The 22,052-nt window shown below is 44.1% G+C and overlaps 2 protein-coding genes across 8 annotated transcripts in view; one reads left to right on the top strand and one right to left on the bottom strand.

Moving 5' to 3' along the window:
* Positions 1-22,052, top strand: part of RHBDL3 (rhomboid like 3) — a 116,605-nt gene extending 94,553 nt beyond the window's left edge. For all 7 annotated transcript variants that reach the window (XM_039502329.1, XM_039502332.1, XM_039502331.1 and 4 more), the window contains 3 exons: positions 5,183-5,283; positions 13,698-13,758; positions 18,341-22,052. In XM_039502329.1, coding sequence (XP_039358263.1) covers positions 5,183-5,283; positions 13,698-13,758; positions 18,341-18,612 — 434 coding nt within the window. In that variant the 3' untranslated portion in view covers positions 18,613-22,052. The remainder of the gene's footprint in view (positions 1-5,182; positions 5,284-13,697; positions 13,759-18,340) is intronic.
* LOC120384019 (U6 snRNA-associated Sm-like protein LSm7) lies at positions 10,349-10,900 on the bottom strand. The gene has a single exon (XM_039502337.1). It carries the CDS (start codon positions 10,898-10,900, stop codon positions 10,592-10,594), a length of 309 nt encoding a protein of 102 aa, XP_039358271.1. The 3' UTR covers positions 10,349-10,591.

Raw genomic sequence — 22,052 nt, forward strand, 5'->3', positions numbered from 1 at the left:
CGTTTCCAGCACAGCGCCCAGGGATTTAATTGTGTAAATACTATTCTCATTAATGGTTCCTCATTAGCTTCTCAGCCAGAGAACAACTCACTCAGCCAGGCTCCATAAGAGCCCAGGAGCCTGGCTACGTTTCCCTGGGGAGGGCTGTCTTTCAGCTACCAGAATTAAAGGGGCATCCGCTCCAGTGTTGTGCATGTGCTGAGATTTGCAGGTAAAGCAGGACTAAACACCTTTCTTTCTCACTTTGACTGAAATGAGTCTCCAGATTTAACACCTAACTCTACAGGTGACAGCTACATTTAATGCAGACCTCACATGCCACCCTTTGGCAAATCAGTGTGCATATATATACATACAACCCAGGGAATCCCTGTAAAACTTCATGCACCCACTGTGCCCTCTGGCATTTAGTATGAAGAGGTCCCTGGGTCACAGCTGCGCACACTAAGAGTTCCCTACTGCTCATTAACATAATGGTGTTTGAAAAAGGACTACTTTAACCTGCACGAGAATTGCTAGCGTGCACCAGCAGAGTCTAAACAGGGCAGTTAGTGCGAGACATGTTGGTGCACATTAGAATTCACACCCCACTGCTGCACACTACTGCACCGTGTAGACAAGCCCTGTGAGAGATTTGGTCCTGACAGACACAGCTTTGTGTTTGGCTCATGACCAGCCATGTCCCAGCAAACTTCCCAGGCGCACACTGTGCCGGCATTGCAGGGATAAGATGCGTTTAGTAAAACAACATCAGTTGTTTCCCCCAATTGGGCAGAACCTGCTTGCCAGACACTTGGGGGCCCAAGTCTTTTGAAAATGAGATTTAGGTTCCTATGTCACTTAGGTACTTTTTAAAATATTACCCTGTCTGTGTTGTTGGAATAGTGCAATGGAGCCTTGACACTTGAGTAAGCCACAAGCAAACTCTGTATTAGCAGAGTAATTAGCAAAGTCATAAAAGTCCATTAGAAATTTTTGTCCTTCTTAGGACTCTGCTGCTTTCTGCCTTGTGTGGTTTTTCCCTCTCCCTTGCTAATCAGGAATCATCTCTATTATCCCTGCCTCGTGGTGATGCTGGCTTAGGCTTTGTCTGCCTTGTCTCTCTTCATCTTTTCAATTACTTTCTAAAATTCACAGTGAAAGGAGCTTTGTAACCTGACCCAGCCTGCCTCTAATTGAGATGAATAGAAGAAACCATGTCTTCTTTTGGCTACATCATTATTATTGTACCAGCATAATTTGCTCTCTGAAATTTCTAGCTTACATGCAACTTTTATTGGCCATCCTGACAGGGACAAGATGACCTGGAGTCCTTGTTTTCTGGCTGAGCCCTGTCTCTGCTAGTGCAGTGGAAATCTAACCGGGGAGTGTGCTAAGATGGGAAGCAGATGGGCTATTCTGTGGCCTACTAGTATCCCAACCCATCTGGCTCTAGATGATTTATTTTTCTTTCAGAGTTGTAAAATCCACTTGCGTTGTTTGCATCCAGGGCCAGCCATGAACCCAAGCAAAGTAAGCTGTGGCATAGTGTTTTGCATCCCACATAAGCTGTACAGCTCACGTAGCGTCATAGATTCATAAATGTTAAGGCCAGAAGGGACCATTATCATTTAATTTGACTCTTGCATGACTAGCATGACATGATCTTAGGCTAGAGGATTTCATTCAGTATTTCTGCATCAAGCCCATAACTTCTTTTTGAGCTAGGGCACATTCAGAAAGACATTGCATCTGGATTTCGAAACTCCATTAGACATGCTGGCTCTATCACCTTCTTCTACAATGGCACCAGAAAGGAAACAAGAAGACTTGCTTGTAGGTCCCTTCTGGTAATGCCTGGCTCAATTTCTCCTCTTCAGAACAGTTTGGAATCCTGTAAACTATAAGGCCATCCCTGTTGGCATCTAATAGTGATCTGAAGCAACAACTTCAGTCATTTCAACTCACCCCGGGTGCAGCGCCTGGCGCTTAAGGGCGCACTTTGCAGGCTTTGTGCTGGTGCCTGGCATAGGGGAATTGGTGTTTTTCCTTGATCCGTCACTGCTTGAGCGAGTTCCGAGAGAGGATGTAAGTGTCTGTGTCCAAGCCCCTGTTTCAGAAAACAAGTGCATAGAAGATGAGCTCGACCTAGGAAAGCTTGAGAGAGCAGCATGGCAGAGTGAGCCGCAGCACTGAAGATGTTGCGTCGTGGTCTGTCAGAGCACAGGAGTGTTTCATGCCAAACCCAAGTTGTGTTGGTCCTGATTCTGAGAGGTGCTAAGTGCCTCCTGCGTTTCATCTAAGGTGTGTTGAGGGCCCTCAGCACCTGCTAGGGTTTGGCCTGAGTTCTCTTTGCCTTCGTTTCCGTCTCGGCACAACAGGAGGGATGCTTACCTCCTTCACAGCGGCGTGGAGGATTAGCTAGGGGATGCTGGTGAAGTGCGCTGTCCCAGCCCTGGCACGACCACCCGCTCAGGCCTTGGCTCTCTGTCCGCTTTAGAAGTGCTGCAGTCACGCTTGGCTCAGCTGGCACTCAGTATCTCATTTTACTTATGAAGCAAGGAACTCTGTAGATTTTTCAGCTATTTCATCTTAATGGGAAAATCAAACCGCGCTGGCTCTAATTTTCCTTTCAAAATGACACTGATGATAACAGCAAGAGTAAACAAGGTTAATGTGCAGTACAGGCTGCGCGCTGCCAGAACCGCTGCACAGCTGAACAACCCATGGAGCCAGAGTCACCAGGGAAGCACTGGGCCCCGCTTTCATTAAAGAGAGAACAAAGTCGTTAATAGAAGAGAGTTTAACTACCAGGCAGCAAGCCATTGCTATTCTTCAGGACGTTCCCCCGAGCCCCAGCATAGGCAGCTAGAACCTAATACCCAAGAGTATTATTGGAAAGCTCAGCATCACTGTGCCTGTGAAGATGTCAGACGAATCCAAAAACTCAGAGTGAAGCTTAGTATGAACCAGCTGGTTTCCTGGCAGACTTGTCAGCTGGTTTCTCCCAGCATTGAGCCCAGATCTGCTCGAGAGGTGTGAGAACCTGGGGCTGGCTTTGGGGGAAGACACCAAACCACAACAAGCTTTGCATGGTTTGTATTATTATTAAATGTGTCTCTTTTGGTAGCGCTCAAAGGCCCCAGTCGGGATGGGGCTAGTCACTGTACAAGCATGGAAAAGAGACAATCCTGACTCTGAAGAGTTTACAGTCTATAGAATAATGTGAACACTTTCCATGGGAGGCTCTCCAAAGTCCCAACCCCCCACCCACGCATTAATGACATAAGCTTCCCAATACCCTGTGTTGTAGGGCAGTGTATAAACCCATTTCACAGGCTGGACAAACTGAGACACAGGGATATCAATGGTCAGACGGGGGCTTCTGTTGCATGAATGTGTAAGAGAGGACAGAGAACCCTTCTTTCAGCACCCAGTGCTTGGTGCCTGGAGTGCAAGTTGTGGGGGAGTCAGTGCCGCCAACAACACTTGATAGCCCGGGGCCCCAGTGTCTGGAAGAACCACAGCCTGCTCCAAAGTGACTTGCCCAGGCTTGCACGAGAAGTGAGTTGCAGAGTTGAGAACAGAACCCATATCTCTGTCTTAACCACGGGAAGATCCTTCCTGCCTAGCAGCTCTTCAGCTGACTGAGAACTAACGCTGGAGCTATGGTTCTCTTCCCAGCGCTGGGAGGGCAGAGGTCTAGTGGCCAGGGCGCTGGACTGAGACTCAGGGGTTTCAATTCCCGGCTCTGCCACGGACATTGTGTAAGTCACTTCAGCTCTCTGTGCCTCTGTTTTCCCTCCCCACACTTCGTGGGTCTCGTCTGTTTAGATTGTGAGTTTTCCAAGGCAGCGACTGTCTCTTACTGTCTGTGCGTATGCAATGCCTAGAGCAATGAGGCCCCAACCTCAGCTGTGGTCTTTTGGTGCCACTGTGTGATCCTAACAATGAATGATAACCGGAGCAGATGCACTGATATTTTGAGCCCTGCAGGATGCCCAGTGGTCAAGAGAGAAAGGCCCCAAACCAGCTGAAGAAAACTCTTTCCATGTTGGAAAATGAGGAGTAAAAAATGAGAAAGTGACTTGACTGTGCCCTGCTTTAGCTGGGCCTTTCTCCTGGTCCTGCCTGGGTGGCCCATCAAGAGGTTACACACGTGTTAGGAGCAGGAGGTGCTGATCACTTAATTGTTCTGGGATTTCCACCAAGTCATGCTTGCATTAATAGTTAGCATTTCTCTTCTGTGGGTCTGAAGGCATTTTACAAGGTGGGCAAGCATCATGAACCCCATTTTATACAGCGGAAACTCACACAGGGGGTGTCAGTGGCAGAGCCAGGAATAAAAACCCTCTTGACCTCCAATCCAGTGCGCCAGCCACTGCATCTTGCTGCCTTCTTGAAACAGTTTCCTCTGCAACCGATTCATCCTTTTGTCATCTCCTGGATTTAAACTCTTTTGTGCACCATTCTGAGCCTCCATTCGTCACCATCTGAGTTACTGTTAGCCTTCACTGCCCTTGCATCTTCCTAAGTAATAAACTGCACTTGTTCACCCTTAAATCAGAACCCAGTGATAAGTCACAAGTCTCCAGTTCCTCCTCATTGTGCAAATGTTTATCTTGCCAGGACTAAAATCACTTTCATTTTATCCTCTGGGGGACACATTTATCTCTTTGATGGTTCTTCATTGTTTTAACCCAAGCTGTGATTCCTTTTGCTGCACAGATTTTAAGATACTGTTAAGAGCTGGGTGAAACCTAGTTATGGGTTTCAGGTTGACAGGTGTGTCATCCTTTAGTTGACATAACTGTCAGCATAAGCCCCCCTACGACAAAAGGCGTGTGCGAACCCACGCAGGAACTTTTGCTGAGGGGTATGTGTGTGTTGTGAGAGAGAGAAGGCAGAACACAAAGCAACTGAGAACCAAAAAGAGAGACTGAGAGAGAGAGAAAGCAAAACAGAGCAGCTGCAAGCATGGTGGCTGACCCTGATCAAATATATTTGATTGTAGTTTTAAAGTCGATGTAAAAGAATGTGTGTCACTCTCCTGGCAGTGCTGCTGGGCTTAGTCAGGTTCTCTAGTCAATGTATTCCCCTCGCCCAGTATTGCTGACTGCAGCCCCGAATGCATAGAAGAGGGTGCAGGTGGAGAGTTCTCCCATCAGTGGGAGAGTGTAATTAGCTGTTTTCTTCTGCCAAGGTTCCCTGGCCGTATCGGTAGCTGACATGACTGCGCCAGTGGTGGGTTCCTCTGGAGGGGTTTATGCGCTCATTTCTGCTCATCTGGCCAACATAGTAATGGTAAGTACCAGAACGATTGTCAAACCTATTCGAAAGGGAATGAATTCTGAGAGACTAGATGGCTCTGGGCAGATTGGCAGTGGGACCTGTCATGGCTAAATCAGCAGCCTGAATCCAGCCTGGGTCAATAGTGACAAATATGGTCACAAGCTGACGATTGTTGGCAGCCTGCCAAGGATGTGAATGGGCCATAAAGAATGAATTGCCCTCTTGCCCCTAGAGGTGATCCCTCTGCCCCAGGGTTGAGGTACATTGGTTGGAGGGGGATAGTGTATATGGGAAGCTTTCAGCGCCCGTGTCCATGCACTTCTTCGGTGCACAGAGGACTTCAGTTTCAATCTGGCACCTTCAACCTTGTTGAATTTTTGTGTTTGTTTTATTCACCCTGTTTTGTTTGTCCAGATCTGGATCCTCCCTTTTTTCTAGTTTCCAAACTCTCCCCTTCTCTTTGGATTTCCATGTCCCTTATCATAGGGCACCTACACAAAGTCAGGCTCCCAAATCCAGGTGCAAATGTCATTGGCTAGGCAGTAAAACTTATCTTAAATGATCACCAAAGAGAATCAGGAAAAATCGAGCAACTGGAAGAAATGGTCTTTCGCTAATTTGGGTTGCATAACAGAGATACGTGGCTTGCTTTATAGAGAGAAGGTTTATTTCAGCATGCACGGACCCTCATGCCCTTTGACCTTCTGCAGTGCATATAGGGTGGCAGGATGGCCCAGTGGTTAGCACGCTAGCTTAGGAGTCCTGAGTTCAATTCTCTGATCTGCCGTGGGTTTCCTGTGCGACCTCAGTCTCTGTGTGCCTGAGTTCCTGATCTGTAGCATTGCCCTACCTCATGGGGTGTTGGGAGCATAAGAACATTAAAGATTGTAAGGTGCTCAGATGCTATGGTTATATGGGGCCATATAAGTGCCTTGGACAGATATAGGGCCCGGGTATGTGACTCCTAGTTTCATATACAGAATACACTGTAAAGTTACTTTCCCAGTAAAAACCTGTGTAAAAACTGGCCCCATGTGGCATGACAGTTCAGCTCTGTGCTTTCGTCTCGTCTCTTCTCCTTGAGCTCTTTTATTGTGTAGCAGCCAGTTAAACAATGTCCTCCCACGAGCTCAAACACACACACATGAATTTCCAAGATGGGAAATTCATGTTAATTAAATGCCTGAAATAGACCATTTGCAACGGAGGGTGGGGGTTGTATTTTCTCATAGGCATAGCTTTATGGACGTCTTGTACTTACAAACATTTGTGCAGAAATTACACTTTTATGAGCTTGGCATTTTCTCTTTCTCGCTCTGCTCCTGTCCTCACCCCCAATCACTGGGCATCAGTCTAATAATTAAGGGCCCATTCCTGCAAGGGGCTGAGCACATTGCGCTCCCAGTGATTTCTGTGGGAGCACTGAGGCTGCTCAGCACCCCAGAAGAGATCCTTCATGTAGGGCCCTGAAAATCTTAGGACATTCCATGATGCATGTGGCCATTTGCTCATACACACTGGCACTTAACCTGCAGTTTCACTTGCAGCTGAGACGGTTGGCAGTTTCCATGTGTAAATACTGAGATTTGTACCTTTAAGAATTTGGCCCTAAAAGTATCGTAATAATTCTATAGCCCTCTACGACTTTGCAGTTTCATGACTACAATGAGTAGAGAACTCAGATTCCTGTGTGCCACAAACACAGCATCCCATTCTCCTGTAGCTGAAGGGGAAGCTCTGTTAGGGTACGTCCATACTACCCGCCCGGGTCGGCGGGTAGCAATCGACTTCTTGGAGTTCGATATATTGCGTCTCATCTAGACGCGATATATTGAACTCCGAACGCGCTCCCGTCGACTCCGGAACTCCACCACGTCGACGGGGGAGCCGCGGACTTCGATCCCGCGGCGTGAGGACGGGTAAGTAGTTCGAACTAAGGTAGTTCGAGTTCAGCTATGCTATTCGCGTAGCTGAACTTGTGTACCTTAGTTCGAACCCCCTCACCCCCCCAGTGTAGACCAGGCCTTAGCTAAAGATGATTTATAACACACTATTGAGCACTTCTGCTTCTATCCAGAAGAGGGCAGCATGCACACACACACCCCCATCCACCCACCAAAGAGGCCATTCATTTTTAATGCATTGTTCAGGTTTCTTAAAGTGTTGCATCATTTTACCTTTCAGTTCTCTCCTATTTAATGATTGCCACAGTAGCACAAGTCACTTTGCAAAATGATCAGTAGTACACCAAGAAATGACTGAACTGACTTTTATGAACCTTTCCTGCCTACCCATTCCTGGTGCGTTTTCTTTCTTTCTCCCTGGCTCACTTAATATTCTTGTGAGAATCTCTTACATAATGAAAAAGACGTTTTGCATTTGCCACTCCATCGCGTCTGTTGACAATACTCATCTTTTTGCACGGATGGTTTGGACGGGGAAGGGAGAGTATCTCATCTGAATCTTCCATTTCCCTTGTGCCTCCTGGTAACTGAAGTAAATTAAAATGTCCCTGCTTGGGGGTGGGGTGGGGGGGATCCTGAAAATAAATAAAATAACGAAAAGGAGCAAGCAATAAAACATCTCACCCTAAGGAAAATAATAAAGGGGGGAAAACCAACAAAGCTGCATGGAAATGAAGAGTAAAGGAGGAAACAGTATTAATCAGCATGAGCTCAGAGCCATCTGACTACATTAGCTGTCTCTGTGGAGAGAGAAAACGAGTTACTTTATTTTGCACAGATTGCATTCTTGCAGCTGCCGAAGTGATTTATACCAAGATTCCCCCATCAAACTTTATATATTGTAAAATATTCTTTCCATACATTGAAAAGCCACTGTCTACATCAGGAGCTGGACCCTGGACTCCATTAATATTTGTTTCTTTGGTGTGCAGATTATTTAGTTTATTAGTTTGGCTATAGGGAGCTGTTCTGGAACCTCTTAAGGCTTTGATATCTCACACTACCTTACACAGGCACAACTCCTTTGGAAAGAATCTAACTGAGTTCAGGTGCTTAATAATAATAATACTGCTTTGCATTTCTAGATATGTCAGGTGACGAGAGGTATAAATAGAATAGGGCTCTACAGCATCTTCCTTGTGAGGATTTCCAAGCGCTTTAGAAACACAATTAAATTAAGCCTACCTCACAGCACTCCAGTGAATTGGCTAAGTATTATCATCCTCACTTTACAGATTTGGGAGCGGATGGCAGAGACTTGCCCAAGGAACCTGTGGTGGTCCCATGTACCTTAACATTTTGCAAGTGTCTAAGTGGTCTGCACAATGTGAACCCATATCGATCAGCCTGCAGGCAGGCTTTGTCAGTCTTATTACAGTGCTGGAATTTTCTTGGTAGAGCAAAGTCTACAAACATTTCTGTACATTTTCTTTCTTTTGGAAATCACGTGCTCATAGGGCTTAACTATACTAGGAAATTAGTGTATTAACCCTACAAGTTACCCCAATTAACTGACATGATGTTAAACATGACAGTCCCTGTCTATGCTGAGTAAATCATCTTCGTTAACATGTTCTAATGCAACATAGTTTCCCAGTGTAAACAAGCCCATAGTTGGTGTATCTTTCATCCCTGAAACCCTGAGTGTTTCCTGCTAAATATAATGCCATTTTTATAATTAAGTTTGGAATATTTTCATTCTTATGAGTTTCAACTATTTTAATGTTTATTTCCAAGGATTTTTTATTTTACATTTTTGTTACCAACCTTAAATTTTGGCACTAGCTGGAAATTAAACCAAAACTTTATACTAATTTATTTAAAACCTAATTACTTTAGATGTTGAGGTTCATAAGATTCAGAAATAGAACAGTAATATTATCAGACAATCTTATTTTATAATAGCTCCTATTAGTTTATTTGCTAGATAGAACTGACCTCATTAGCTGTCTGTGAGTGCAACATATATGTATTTAACTTCTCCATTCTGTAACTTTTTATTATTCATGTGAGAAGTTATATCAGTCTTTTTGGATGGAGGGAGAAAATGTCAGTTATAGACATTGGCTGATTTAAAATCTAATCCTTCCAAGCCTATATATAAATATCAAACCAGACTGCTGACCTATAAAGATGTAAACTGGGATGAGATATGACCCCTTTATGAATGCTGACCTACTTGTGGGCTCCTAGAAATTTACACAGCAATCTGGCTCCAGCTGAAGCAAATTGGGAGACTTGCCACTCAATCCAACAGCAGTGACATCTGTTGCTTACAATTTAACACGTCAACAACCAAAGAAATTTGGGTCTGAACCACTGAAGTCACTGAGAGTCTTTCCATTGCTTTTAATAGGGTTTGGAACAAGCCCTTTGTGATTGGCCCCATTTCTGTAGTGGACTGATCCCCAGTGTTCAGGACTGGAATTTGGAAGTCCACTTCCAAATTGTGCAGCCTGGGCCAGTGTCAGTTTCATGCCTCCCATCCCTAACCTGTCCTTTTACATTTTGCCTTCCATGCATATGGATGTAGATCAGTACAGACCAGTGGAAGAAGTGGGAGACCTGTACACCGAGGAAAATGCTCTTTGTGTGTTTGTCTTATTAGCCTATTCCATATAGATTATTAACTAGACAATCTTTTCACTGAATTCAGTGCATGCCTAATTATATCGCCAACTCTTCTGCTTTCCATAGCTCTTTTGTACAGTTTCTTCTATAGGTTAAATCCAAGTCCGTAAAGAAAGGGAGCAGATGCAGGCTGAGATCCTGCAAAGAATTACTCGAGTGCTGAATTTTGTACCCTCTGAGTAGTCCCTTTGAAAGCAAAAGTCTCCTGAGGTCGATAGGAGCTTTCCATTGATCTCAAAGAGCTTTGGATGAGGCCTATGTTATATACAGTTAAGCATGTGCTTCAGTCTTTGCAGGATCAAGGCATTAGATTCTTCTATGCTTAATGCTTTGGCTTCCTCCTTTATTTAGAACACATGTCTTCTCCAAGTGTGTGTGTGTGTGTGTGCGTGTGCGCGCGCGCGCAGATTTCCATGGTTAGTACAGGTATGCAGATCAGAGCTAACAGTCAGCTGGCTCACAACAGATGTAGTGTTTTTTTTTTTTGTAATGAAGTTTTTCTTTATTGAACAAAATTAGATCTTATTTTGCGGTTGTCATTCAGTGTTCCTGCTATCACCGTGGCAAATGGCAAAGTAAAAAGGTCAAGGTCCTTCCACCCTTTATAAAATGAACATTTAAAAAAACCAAACAATCTATTCCCCAAAATGGGAAGGTTTCTCATACACTGTCCATTATCTCCAATGATTTGCAGCCTTGAGGCTTCAATAAGTCCCAAGAAAACGTTAGCCCTCCTGCTGTTGAATGAAAGGGTTTGGAATAGCTTCCATTCCATCCTGTGGACAAATAAGAACCACAGATGTTCCTCTGCAAACCACCAGTCCCAGCTGACGGGTATCCTCTGTTAGTTTGTATTGGTCATCTGGATCTCTCATATATTCAATAGTGCCATCAAGCACAAGGTTTAGAAGAGGGTCAAATCCTTTCAAGACTCCGCTAGCTTCCCTACCACCTTGGAATTTTACTCTAATTGTTTTGTCAATGTATTTTGAGAGATCCAAAATGCTCTCTTTCTTCTTTTCTTTATCCGCCATCTTGCGCCCACCAAGCACGTCATCAAAGGCTCCTTACTGCAAATAATTACTGAATGTGGTTATAAACAGTTTGCCAAGATTGCTGTGAAAGGCTGGTTACATGGAAGGGGTGTCTCAAGGAAATAGTGGGATGCCTGAAATTCTTAGGGATGGAAACCAATGAACTAGTGATAGAAAAGTGGAAATCGTGGTGAGAAGGCGAGTCAGTGGCTTTAGCTTTCTCATCCCAGTTTGAAATGGGGTGAAACTCTTGAATTGCTGCTGTCAGCTGTGGTGAGCACAGGCATGTACCAGAGTTCTACACCAGCGGTCTGGATCACTCCTTGGCCCAGGCACCAATGGTTCAAATCACATCAGGAAAAAAGGCAGCGTCTATAAGCATAACATAAAGCAGAGTCAAAAGGCCCTTGAGCCTCAGGACTTGCATGTCAGTTAACCTCAAGGGGGTCCGTAGTTTCTCAGAGGCAGGCTGGTGTGTGCTGGCTGAGAGCCATTGCTCCTCAGCAATCCCAAACTTTTCTGTCCCTTCTTCTTCTTCCTCCTCCCTCACTAGTCACCACAGCGGGGGGTGTCGCTCTATAATTGGCATTTCTCACAGCAGAACTGGGGCGTGGCTAGTTTGGCTGTCCGCAGGCAGACAGGGTTCTTAACCCTTTCCTGCCTGTGTTTTTATGAGAGGGGTTGCAGACCCCACCACAACTACCAACGATTAGATTCCAGTTAAGATATCAAATGTGATCTACAGTGTATGCTCTTCCATACAGCTAGCCAAGAGTACTGAGCTCTTTGGGGCAGGGACCATCTTTTATTGTGTGCATGTACATTGCCTAGTAAAATGGAGCCCCTGTCTGGGCTGAGGCCTCTAAGCACTATTATAATATGATACTTAGACTCTAAGCTCCTTGGGGCAGGTGCTATCTTTTGTTCTGTGGTTGTGCAGCACCGAGCACAATAGGGTATGACTCCATGACTAAGGCTCTTAGGCATGCCAGTAATACAAATACATAATAATAATTAATAATAAATCCTAACTATAGACATCGGGCTCCAGAAGGAGCGTTTCCAACCCTCCTTGGCTGGAATGAGGGGTTTGCTTCAGCACAGGGCTTTTTTGACACGAGAGAAGTAGTAAAGGGAGGGAGGAATAGGGAGACTATATCATGGGAGGGAAACTCCCCTCCTTTAATGCAAGCTTTAAAGACATTGCTTGTGTTCTGAAGTTAGTTGCTTCTTCTCCCTGGTTTCAGAATTGATCTTAACTAAACTAAGTGCCTCCTGTGGCTGGCAAAATTTAGTAAAAGTTTACTAAATATTCAATAATTTGAGAAGCATTTTGCTTTAATTAAGAAAAATAATTAGCTCTGTTAGTTTTCATTACGCCAGAACATTGCCTCCAAGATGCATTTGCTTCAATGGCCTATCTAATCTACATATCCTTTTATGGTATTTCTAAGGCACTTATTACTTGGTATCTAAGTGTTTGCATTGAAAGAGGACAAGAGAAAGGATTAAACTCCCATGCATTTGTTTGTGGGCCATAACCTAAATGATCTATGTATTTAATACAGCTGGTCAGGAAATGGATGAAAAGTCAAAGTTTTCCATAGCAAGCAGACACTTTTTCTGCAAAAAATTAATCAAAACCCCAATTTTCTGTTGAAAAACAGTTTAGATGGAACACTTTCAACCAGCCCTAGTATGTAAGCCCTGAATATTTTGTCTAACCTTTTCCCTCAAGACCCGAGTTCATCCTTTAAAACTTGAGCACTGCAAACACTGCCACAAGCTTCCACTAGGCAGATAATATCAGTGCTGGTTTATTGATCCTCTGATGTGAGTTAGCTCAAGGGTGCGAGGTCATTCAGATTTCCTGCTTGCAAGAAGTAAAGGGATGCTGATGTCTCCATGGATCAAAAGGAGATGATAGGGGAAGAAAATATGTCACTATAAAGAGGGAGAAATATCTTGGTATCTCATTGTTTTCTATACTTGTTAATGCCTCTCTCATTACCCAAGAACATTCTTCTCCCTTAGTTCAGCTGGAGGAAGCAAGTATGTATCCTGTTCTTTCTGTTTAATTATATTCTCTTTGCCCGCTTAACCCTCCACTACAAACCCTTCTCTGTTTGCTAGACTCCAAGCTTTGAGGTCACACCCACAAAAATAGACCTGCAACATGTTTCTTCCAAATTTACAACTTTATTGAGTCCTCACTCTATGTGGAACCATGATCCTGCCCACAGAGACACAGTCGATTGCACTATGTACATTTCTAATTCAAATTGCCCCTTCTTATCATTTCCGTGTAACATAATCTAAAACTTCTGGGCTAACCCGACCTTATCTCCCCAGCCTTTCCCTCACACCCAGTATGAACTATAAACATCTATCAAGGAGAAAAAGAGCATGACAAAAGGAATAGCAGTTTATAGCCCATGTGTTGCGGAGGGATTAAACAGGGATTCCCAGTTCTGTGGATTTACTGTGCTTTCACATCTTCGTCTTCTGGCCAGTAAAGCTGCAGTGTAAAGAAACAGAAGGATTCAATTGATTTGTGAGAGCTGCCTAATCCTTAATGTGATGTGTCTCTGTCTTTGGCATGGTGAGTTGAGAACCCTCGGGGGGAGTGTAGCAAGGGCAGCACCAATTGGAGCAGAGCTTCCCATTATGTGTGTGTGGCGAGATCAAGTTCCTTGATGTTCAGCAAGTATCTAGATCCATCTTCAGATTCCCACGGCATGAAAAGATGCATAAATTGTATCCAGTGTAATTTTGTTTTTGTTGTGTCCTTTTCCAGAACTGGTCTGGAATGAAGTGCCAATTCAAGCTTCTGCGCATGGCTCTTGCGTTGATCTGTAGTAAGTATTGTAATACATTTGGCACGCACATAATCCAGTTTTGTTTACCTTTGCCATTAGTGGTTATGCTAACCCCAGGCGGTAATTTGGCTCTATCGCTGGGAACCAGTAGCTGGAATTCACGGCAGCAGAAACCTGGTCATTCTGGAATGCAGAATCTGGATCCAAATGTTAAACGGGAGCATTTGAAAATGTACGGGTCATTGTTTAGCAGTGTCTGGAGCATGGACAGCCATGAAGATCTGGGGGCTCGCTGCTTCTCTGTGAACACTCCAATAGGCAATGCTTTAATACCACCAATGCATTGCACTTTTACGGCACTCAGTCTAAGGATCTCCGAAGTATTTGGCAGGCACCAATGAAATAAGCTGCTCCAGACCCCTGTGGCAAAGAAGTATTATCCCTGCTTTCCAGAAGGGGAAGGTGATGCACACAGAGATAGAGACCAAGGACAAAATTGTCGAAAACCCTGATGATGTATTTTCAAAAGTAATGTGGGTACTTAGGAGCCCAAGTCCCGTTGACTATCGATGAGACTCACTTAGGCTTCAAAGGGCCAGATTTTCAAAGGTATTTAGGTCCCTAAAGATGCAGACAGGCGCCTCGTGGGATTTTTAAAAACACCTGAGCAGGCAGGAATTAGGTGCCCTCACCTGATTGGATGCTTTTGAAAATCCCACTAGGTGTCTGTCTGCATTGTTGGGCCCCCAGTTACTTGCCAAGGTCACACTGCAAGTCGGTGCCAGAGGTGGAAATAGAACACTGACCTACTGACTCTGAGGCTGCGGCTTTAAGCAGCCTTTCTCATGCTAATTTGAGGGCTTGAATGGGTAAGTTATCCAGCTGCTTGGTTAGCTAATTAGTGGGGACTAGCGATTATGAATAGCCTACTACAGACAATCTGTCAAACTAGTGATTATTATAACGTATGTATTATTATAAAGGTTTATTCAATACGCCTATCACCTGAGTGCCCATATAAAAGGCTATAGACTAATTCTGCCCTCAGTCACTCCTACCGGTCAAAAGACAAAAGCCACCCAGCTTCATAAAAAAAGTAAAAGGAGCTGGGAGGGGCGCCAAGAAAAGCTAAAACTGCTGGCAGCATCGGACACCGAGCTCTACGGGTAGCCAAGGCCAGGCTCTGCTAGAGCAACACAGGAAACAAATTCTTCAGCTCCACCACGAACCACCTGCACCAACCCCCTCAGGATCAGCCATGGGACCAACTCAGGAGTGCCCCAGCTGGTCACAGCTGCCACAAAGGGCACGGCAAGAGGTAATGTCAACTGAGAATGAAAGGCTGCATCTCTACTCTTTTGTCATGCTACGCAAAAACGAACTCCCAGTGCTGGTGCGCAAAGGATGGGCTCATCTGGAGAAGAAAAGAGGATAAAACAGATTTCCAGCATGCTGTCCATGGCAAAATATTTTTCAATTGATGTGAGGCTTTTGTAATGTCTAAGTCAGACCCTGTTTCTCTAGGTCAGTGGTTCTCAGCCAAGGTTACATGTACCCCTGGGGGTTCACAGAGGTCTTCCAGGGGGTACAGCAACTCATCTAGAGATTTGCCTAGTTTTGTAACAGGCTAGAGAAGTCAGTACAAACTAAAGTTTCATACAGACAATGACTTGTTTATACTGCTCTATATACTATACACTGAAATATATGTACAATATTTATATTCCAATCTATATATTTTTATAATTATATGGTAATGAGAAAAAGGTAGCAATTTTTCAGTACTAGCGTGCTGTGACACATTTGTATTTTTGTGTCTGATTTTGTAAGCAAGTCATTTTTAAGAGACCTGAAACTTGGGGTATACAAGACAAATCAGAGTCCTGCAGGTGGTACAGCAGTCTGGAAAGGTTGAGAACCACTGATCTAGGTCTGTAGTGACTAAAACCAGCTATCAGTAATCTATGCGAGGTGAACTGATGGACCTAGTGCAGTTGCCAGAGGACAACACTACTACAGTCAGTTTCCTTGCTGGTAATTTCATCAGAGAAGCCAGGAACTGAGTCAAGCTAGAACAAATCTCTCACCCCTAGAAGTAGGGTGATCAGACAGCAAATGTGAAAAATCAGGACAGGAGGCGGGGGGTAATAGGAGCCTATATTAAAAAAAACAAACCAAAAATCGGGACTGTCCCTATAAAATTGGGAGATCTGGTCACTCTACCTAGAAATGACCCTCCCAATGCTGTGTTCAGGCACATGGGCCGGGAGATGCAGAGAAGCTTGTGTTGCTGCTGCCGACTATGCTGTGCTTATTCTGGGCATTCAGTTTTCAGAGCCAATTATCTCTGTAGTGCTACATTCACTTTTTTAAATTACAAAAATGGAAATGTAAAAATCTCAACCAGAATTCTATAAATAAATTTGGAAGCCTAAGAATGCCTCTCGCACAACCTCCAGTTGAGATTTTTCTCTGCCACTTAGTCCTAATTCAAGAAGAAATTCTGACTTAACATGTATAATTTATTTGTGATTCCAGCCATCTGCCCTGCCTTAGGCACTGAGTGCAAATTGAAGGTCCTTTTGCCTATACAGGATGAAGCCCTTACATTGTAGGTTACTTTACCTGCAGTTCTACTGGTTATTTATAGAAGGCACAATAGCAATGATCCGGGGCGGCTCTAGCCATTTCGCCGCCCCAAGCACGGCGGCACGCAGCGGGGGGCGCTCAGCCGGTCGCCGGTCCCGCGGCTCCGGTGAACCTCCCACAGACGTGCCTGTGGAGGGTCCGCTGGTCCCGCGGCTCCGTTGGACCTCCCGCCGGCTTGCCTGCGGATGCTCCACCGAAGCCGCGGGACCAGCAACCCTCCACAGGCACGCCTGCGGGAGGTCTACCAGAGCCGCCTGCCACCCTCCCGGCGACCGGCAAAGCGCCCCCCACGGCATGCCGCCTCAAGCACGCGCTTGGCGTGCTGGGGCCTGGAGCTGCCCCTGGCAATGATGTATAGCTCTAGTGATACAGGCCTATTCTATGAAGTTTAATAAAATTTCAGCCGGCCACTTAATCCATTCCAGTGCTTGTTCTCATTCACCACTGTGTCTACATCAAGTGAAATAGGAGTTGTAATCGTGCCTCTGTGGGTCACAATTGAGGAAGCTAACTTCAGGACAAACTGCTGAGAAACAGGGCAAACACAACCCAAAACTGGTGGTTATTCTTCCATAAGATATACCAAACCAGCAACAAAAGAAAACTTCTGTTTCACCACACTGGCTAACAAGAAGACATAAAAGCAGTTTCCTTGGGCATTCCAGTTCTTATGTCACTACCAAAAACACGGGATTTTTCATCAAATAAAAGGTTCATCTGATCCCAAAGAACCAACCACACACCCAGGTTAGCATATAACTTAGATCTTACCCAAAAATCACACTGATGTCAATCCTTTAGTATCTAAAATCTAAAGGTTTATTTATAGAAAGAAAGAGAGAGAAAATTGGTTAAAGGACTCAAATACATATAATAAATGCAAAGTTCTTGGTTCAGGCTTGTAGCACTGATGGAATAAACTGCTGGCTTGATAAGTCTCTGGTTGCTTCAAAATCATTGGAAGGTCCTCAATTTCTTGGTTAGAATAAATTCATAGTCCAGAGGCTTAGTCAAGAAAGAGGCTGGAGCAGGATAGAGGCAAAAAGGAGGTGTTTCCAGGGCCTTGTATAGCTTCTGCCACGTGGAGGGAATCCCATTGTTCTTACTGTGGAAAATGACAGCAGTAAAATGGAGTTTGGAATCACATGGGCAAGTCACATGTCCATGCACTTCGCCTAGTCAAAGCAGGAAATTCCATTAACTGTACATGGGTGTCTCCCATGGTCCATTGTCAGTTAAATGTTCTTTTGATGGGCCACTCAATTTGAATAGTTGCTCCAAGATGTGCTGGCTGGCTATCTTGTGGATGTTACCCGAGGAGCAAACATTTGAAATCCAGGTATTGATCCAATACTTATGACTTCAAATACAAAAATGATACATGTATGCAGATAGCATAATCATAACCAGCAAATCATAACCTTTTCCTAGATATCTTACTTGAGAACCTTTGTACCAGATTTGCTGCAAATATATAACAGTGGTTGCAACAGTGATCTATATGGTCACATTTTAATCAGATAATGTCACAGGAGTACAGAGGTGATCTGATGTGCCTAACTAGAGAGAGCGCTTGGGAGAGAAAAGATATGTGATGTGCTGACTGGACCAAGTGAAGAGGAGGAAACAGCCACCAAGAGGGAAATTTAGAGGAAGAAAAAATTCTACCGAAAGAATGTCTTTCTGTTTTTACAAAAAGCAACCAGAAGAATCTAGAGCTGAGAATTTCTGACCTAGATCATGTCTGATGTACAGTGAGCTGATTGGCCAAAACTGGCTTATAACTTCCCCTTTGCTTGTAGCAGAGTGCACTTTCTCTCTGTTCAGTAAAGCAATGATCTCTGCACTATCCATGAGATAGCAAGAGATGGTTATGTCGTCAAGTCATTCACTTGAAGGAGCCCCAAGTAGAGGCAGAGAAGGATTGAGATGGACAAAGGCTTATCTTTTTTTCTCTCTCTCTTTATTCCAGTGAGCTTTGAATTTGGAAGGGCTGTGTGGCTGCGGTTCCATCCATCTGCTTACCCCCCATGTCCACACCCAAGCTTCGTTGCCCACCTGGGCGGGGTATTGGTTGGAATCACATTGGGTGTGGTCATCCTAAGGAACTATGAGCAGAGACTCCAAGACCAGTCCTTATGGTGGATCTTTATTTTTATTTACGTCGTCTTTGTATTGTTCGCCGTCTTTTGGAATGTTTTTGCCTACAATCTGTTGGATCTGAAGCTACCTCCACCTCCTTGAGAGCCTGGGACAGAGAACTCTGGAGGGCAAAAAAAAGACTTTTCCATCTGCCAGCTATGTTAAATGAATCGAAACCAAGGATTTATTTTTATATGACGATTAGGGGATAAGTAAATGGTCTTCTGAAAATGCACAAGTTGAGGAAACGTGTGGCATCGTTTCTGGCTAACTGTACTGTATGCTGATGAAGATGGTTTAAGCTAAAATCTAACAGTAGAACTGGTCTGAGAGAAGTTTGGGCATGAGTCATACAGGTACTGTTAACACTCAGTCGGGATCCAATCCTGCAGCCTCTCCATTGTGGCTACTCCTCTGAGGAAGGGCTGCAGGATCAACCCTATGTTTGTAACTGGGAATTTACCACTCGGTTTATTAGCGCACACATTGATGTTTAGTTTGGGTCACTTAAATTTTTCCAAGTTATGCTGGATCCGTGACTAGTTGGTTTATGAAACTCCTGTGTTTAACTGAACAGTAAAAGAAAAACAAGCTTCACTTTTACTAACTAGAGTGTAGGTGCTGGAACTGGGGGTTCTGCCACACACCCTGGCTTGACGTAGTAATGACAACCCAAATACATGGTTTCTGCCTTCAGCATCCCCACTGTAAAAACTGTTCCAGCACCACTGAACTAGAAACTCAAAGGACGCTGACAAGGCAACTTGAATTTGGTTTTAACGGTTGAGTTTGACTGGTCAGCCATGCCTAGGATGACCAGATGTTCCTTTTTTAAAGGGACAGTCCTGGTTTGGGGAACTTTTTCTTATATAGGCACCTGTTACCCCCCCGCCCATCCCGTTTTTTCACAGTTGCTATCTGGTCATCCTAGCCATGCCACTGCCGTTGTCTTATTAATTGAATGGTTACTTAAATATTTAGTCTATAGTTTAGACTGTCTTAAGCAACTTCCAAAGGGGCGAGCAAAGCCCATCATGGTAGACGTTGATCTTCAACTAAATGTCAAACAAGATTGCACTAGAAACCTTGGGGGTACCATCAAGTGGTTCTTTCAGACAGGACACCGTATCAGAGGTAGCTCTTACCATCAGTACATGTTTCACTTGATTTTTACAACCCGTTATGGTAAATAATGTGACTGAGTTTTCTTTTCTGGGTGGGGGCAGTTTAGGATTTTGCTAATGGTCAGTTGTGTTTTATATTGGTTGACAATCAGGTTGTTTTATTCTGCCCTTTCTTTCTGGCTATGTATGGTCTAACGCCCTGTCTGCAAAAAGTTTGGAAAGAGTGTCAAAGTCTCCAGCAGGGTTTGCTTAAACTCAGTTCTTGCTAGAGGAGTGTGGACATGATTTCCCTCATGTAAAACCATGCTACAAACCATTCAGTATGCTAGAGGCCAAATTTATCCACCAAAGTCAGCGGAGTTACACCAGGGATTTATTTGCCACTAGTTCCTTACCCAAGTCTGTCATCCCTGGCTTGGCTGGTACGACTAATGCTTGTAAAATACTGGGAATAACTGTTGTGTGTGGATACAAAGTCTTGCCTAGGCAATGGACCTTTATGGGTTCTAAGCAACAATTAGTTGTGATGCCTTTTTGCCTAGTGTAGCTAGGCCATAGGTTTTATAGATCCCTAACTGGTTTATAGTACAGTTTGTAAAGCAAAAAGGCCTAATAGCTTGACTCACCATGCCTATATAGACCAGGGAAGCTATATAAAACCCTTTGTAGTATGGGCCATGCTTTAAGCACAAATCTCTAGTAAAGTGCTTATATTATTTCACATTTCACTGTTGATAGCTACCTGCACAGCAGAAAAAAAACAGTCCAGGAAGGTGGAGGATTTACCCTCTTATAGGTTTTCCTTAATCCTCTGTCCCTTCTATATTGTCATAGATTTTAAGGCCAGAAAAGACCATCAGATTATCCAGTGTGACCTCCTTTATAACACAGGCCATAGAATTTCATCATGACTGAAGCATATCTTCTGTCTTAAGTGGACGCCCTTGACAACACAGAAAAGGTGTGTGTGCAGAGTGTGAAATTCACCCCTGTCCAGAGGACCACCAGGAGGCTTATGCATCAGTTAAATCTCACCTCAGACACATTACTGGGGGCTTAGGTGAGACGTGATCAAGGCATAGATCTTGTTGGTCCTGTGCATAGGAGTGAATTTCACCCACCCCAGAAGATGGGGGTAGGAGACATGGTGAGAGCTGAGAGGGTCAAAAATGCTCAAGTTTTTTGTGGGATTTTTTTCCCATTTAAAAAAAAAAAAGTTTTGATGGACAGTTTTTCACCATCTCTATTTGCAAGGCTTGTAATGCCCCCTAGCTGGGGAAAACAGAATCCTGACATTGTCTCCTGAGATCTGGGTCTCCTATTTCAAAGGCACCAGGTCTGGAACCCTACCAGGTGGCTTCCTAATTTCTGCCAAAGACAAACTCACATTATTAGATGATTTGGGCACAGTTTGGAATCAGTCTCGCTGTCACTACAGCAGCGAGTTTAGTTTGTCTTTCAGTAACACCTCTCTCCATTCCTGAGCTTTATTCTCTTGTCCACCTAGATGATGCCAGTGCTGATGCTGAAGGCTGTCTCCTCCTCCCAAGTGTTAGCTCAGTGATGTTCTTCATGTCATTTTAATCCCTGCTGTTTGGATAAAACACTCTCCATGGTGAAAGCCTGACTCCACTAAACTCAATGGCAAAACTCCCATCGACTTTACTGGGGTCAGGGTTTCACCCCATCTGTTTTTAGGGTATTAAATGAGCCTTATCTGCAAAGGAAACTTTTATTTCCCCTTCTTCATGCGCAATATATGAAAGTTTTGAAGGCTATTGCAACAGCAACAAAATTGTTCCCCTTAGTCTGAAGCATGGTTCATAGGACGCCACTTCAAGGAAGCCTTGTAATAGGAAAGCATAAGGCCTATCGTTTGAGAGCACTTGTGGGTTTCTTTGGTATGGGTCCAATTCCAAGTTCCATTTTATCCCTGCAGTTTGGAGCCAGCTCTAAACAATCACATGTGCAAGAGTTTGGATCCCTTGTTCCAGGTCAGAGGTCATTCTAGGTGTTTCATAATGAGAGATTCAGTGTAGTTATAGCTGTGTCAGTCGCAGGATATTAGGGAGGCAAGGTGAGTGAGGTAAATAAAAGATTGCCTCACTCATCTTGTGTCATAATGATAGAGACAGCATCCTTGAGTGGGTGGGAGAGCAGGGAGAGAGGAATAACTAGAGATTAGATAATTAGTTGCTAAAAACATTGTTCAGATTGAAGGAGGAGGACATCTCTGTTTCAATCCCCTTCTCTGGATATTGCTAAATCATACCTTTTACAAATGCCTTTAGACTAGAGCTGGTCAGAAAATGGAGTTTTCCACATGGAATATTGTGATAAAAATGAAAAAAATATTTCATTGACGTTTTCAGCAGAAAAAATGACTTTTCATCAACAAAACAAAAAACAATTTTTAGT

Source organism: Mauremys reevesii, linkage group 15 (assembly GCF_016161935.1).
Source record: "Mauremys reevesii isolate NIE-2019 linkage group 15, ASM1616193v1, whole genome shotgun sequence".
Classification (NCBI taxonomy): domain Eukaryota; kingdom Metazoa; phylum Chordata; order Testudines; family Geoemydidae; genus Mauremys; species Mauremys reevesii.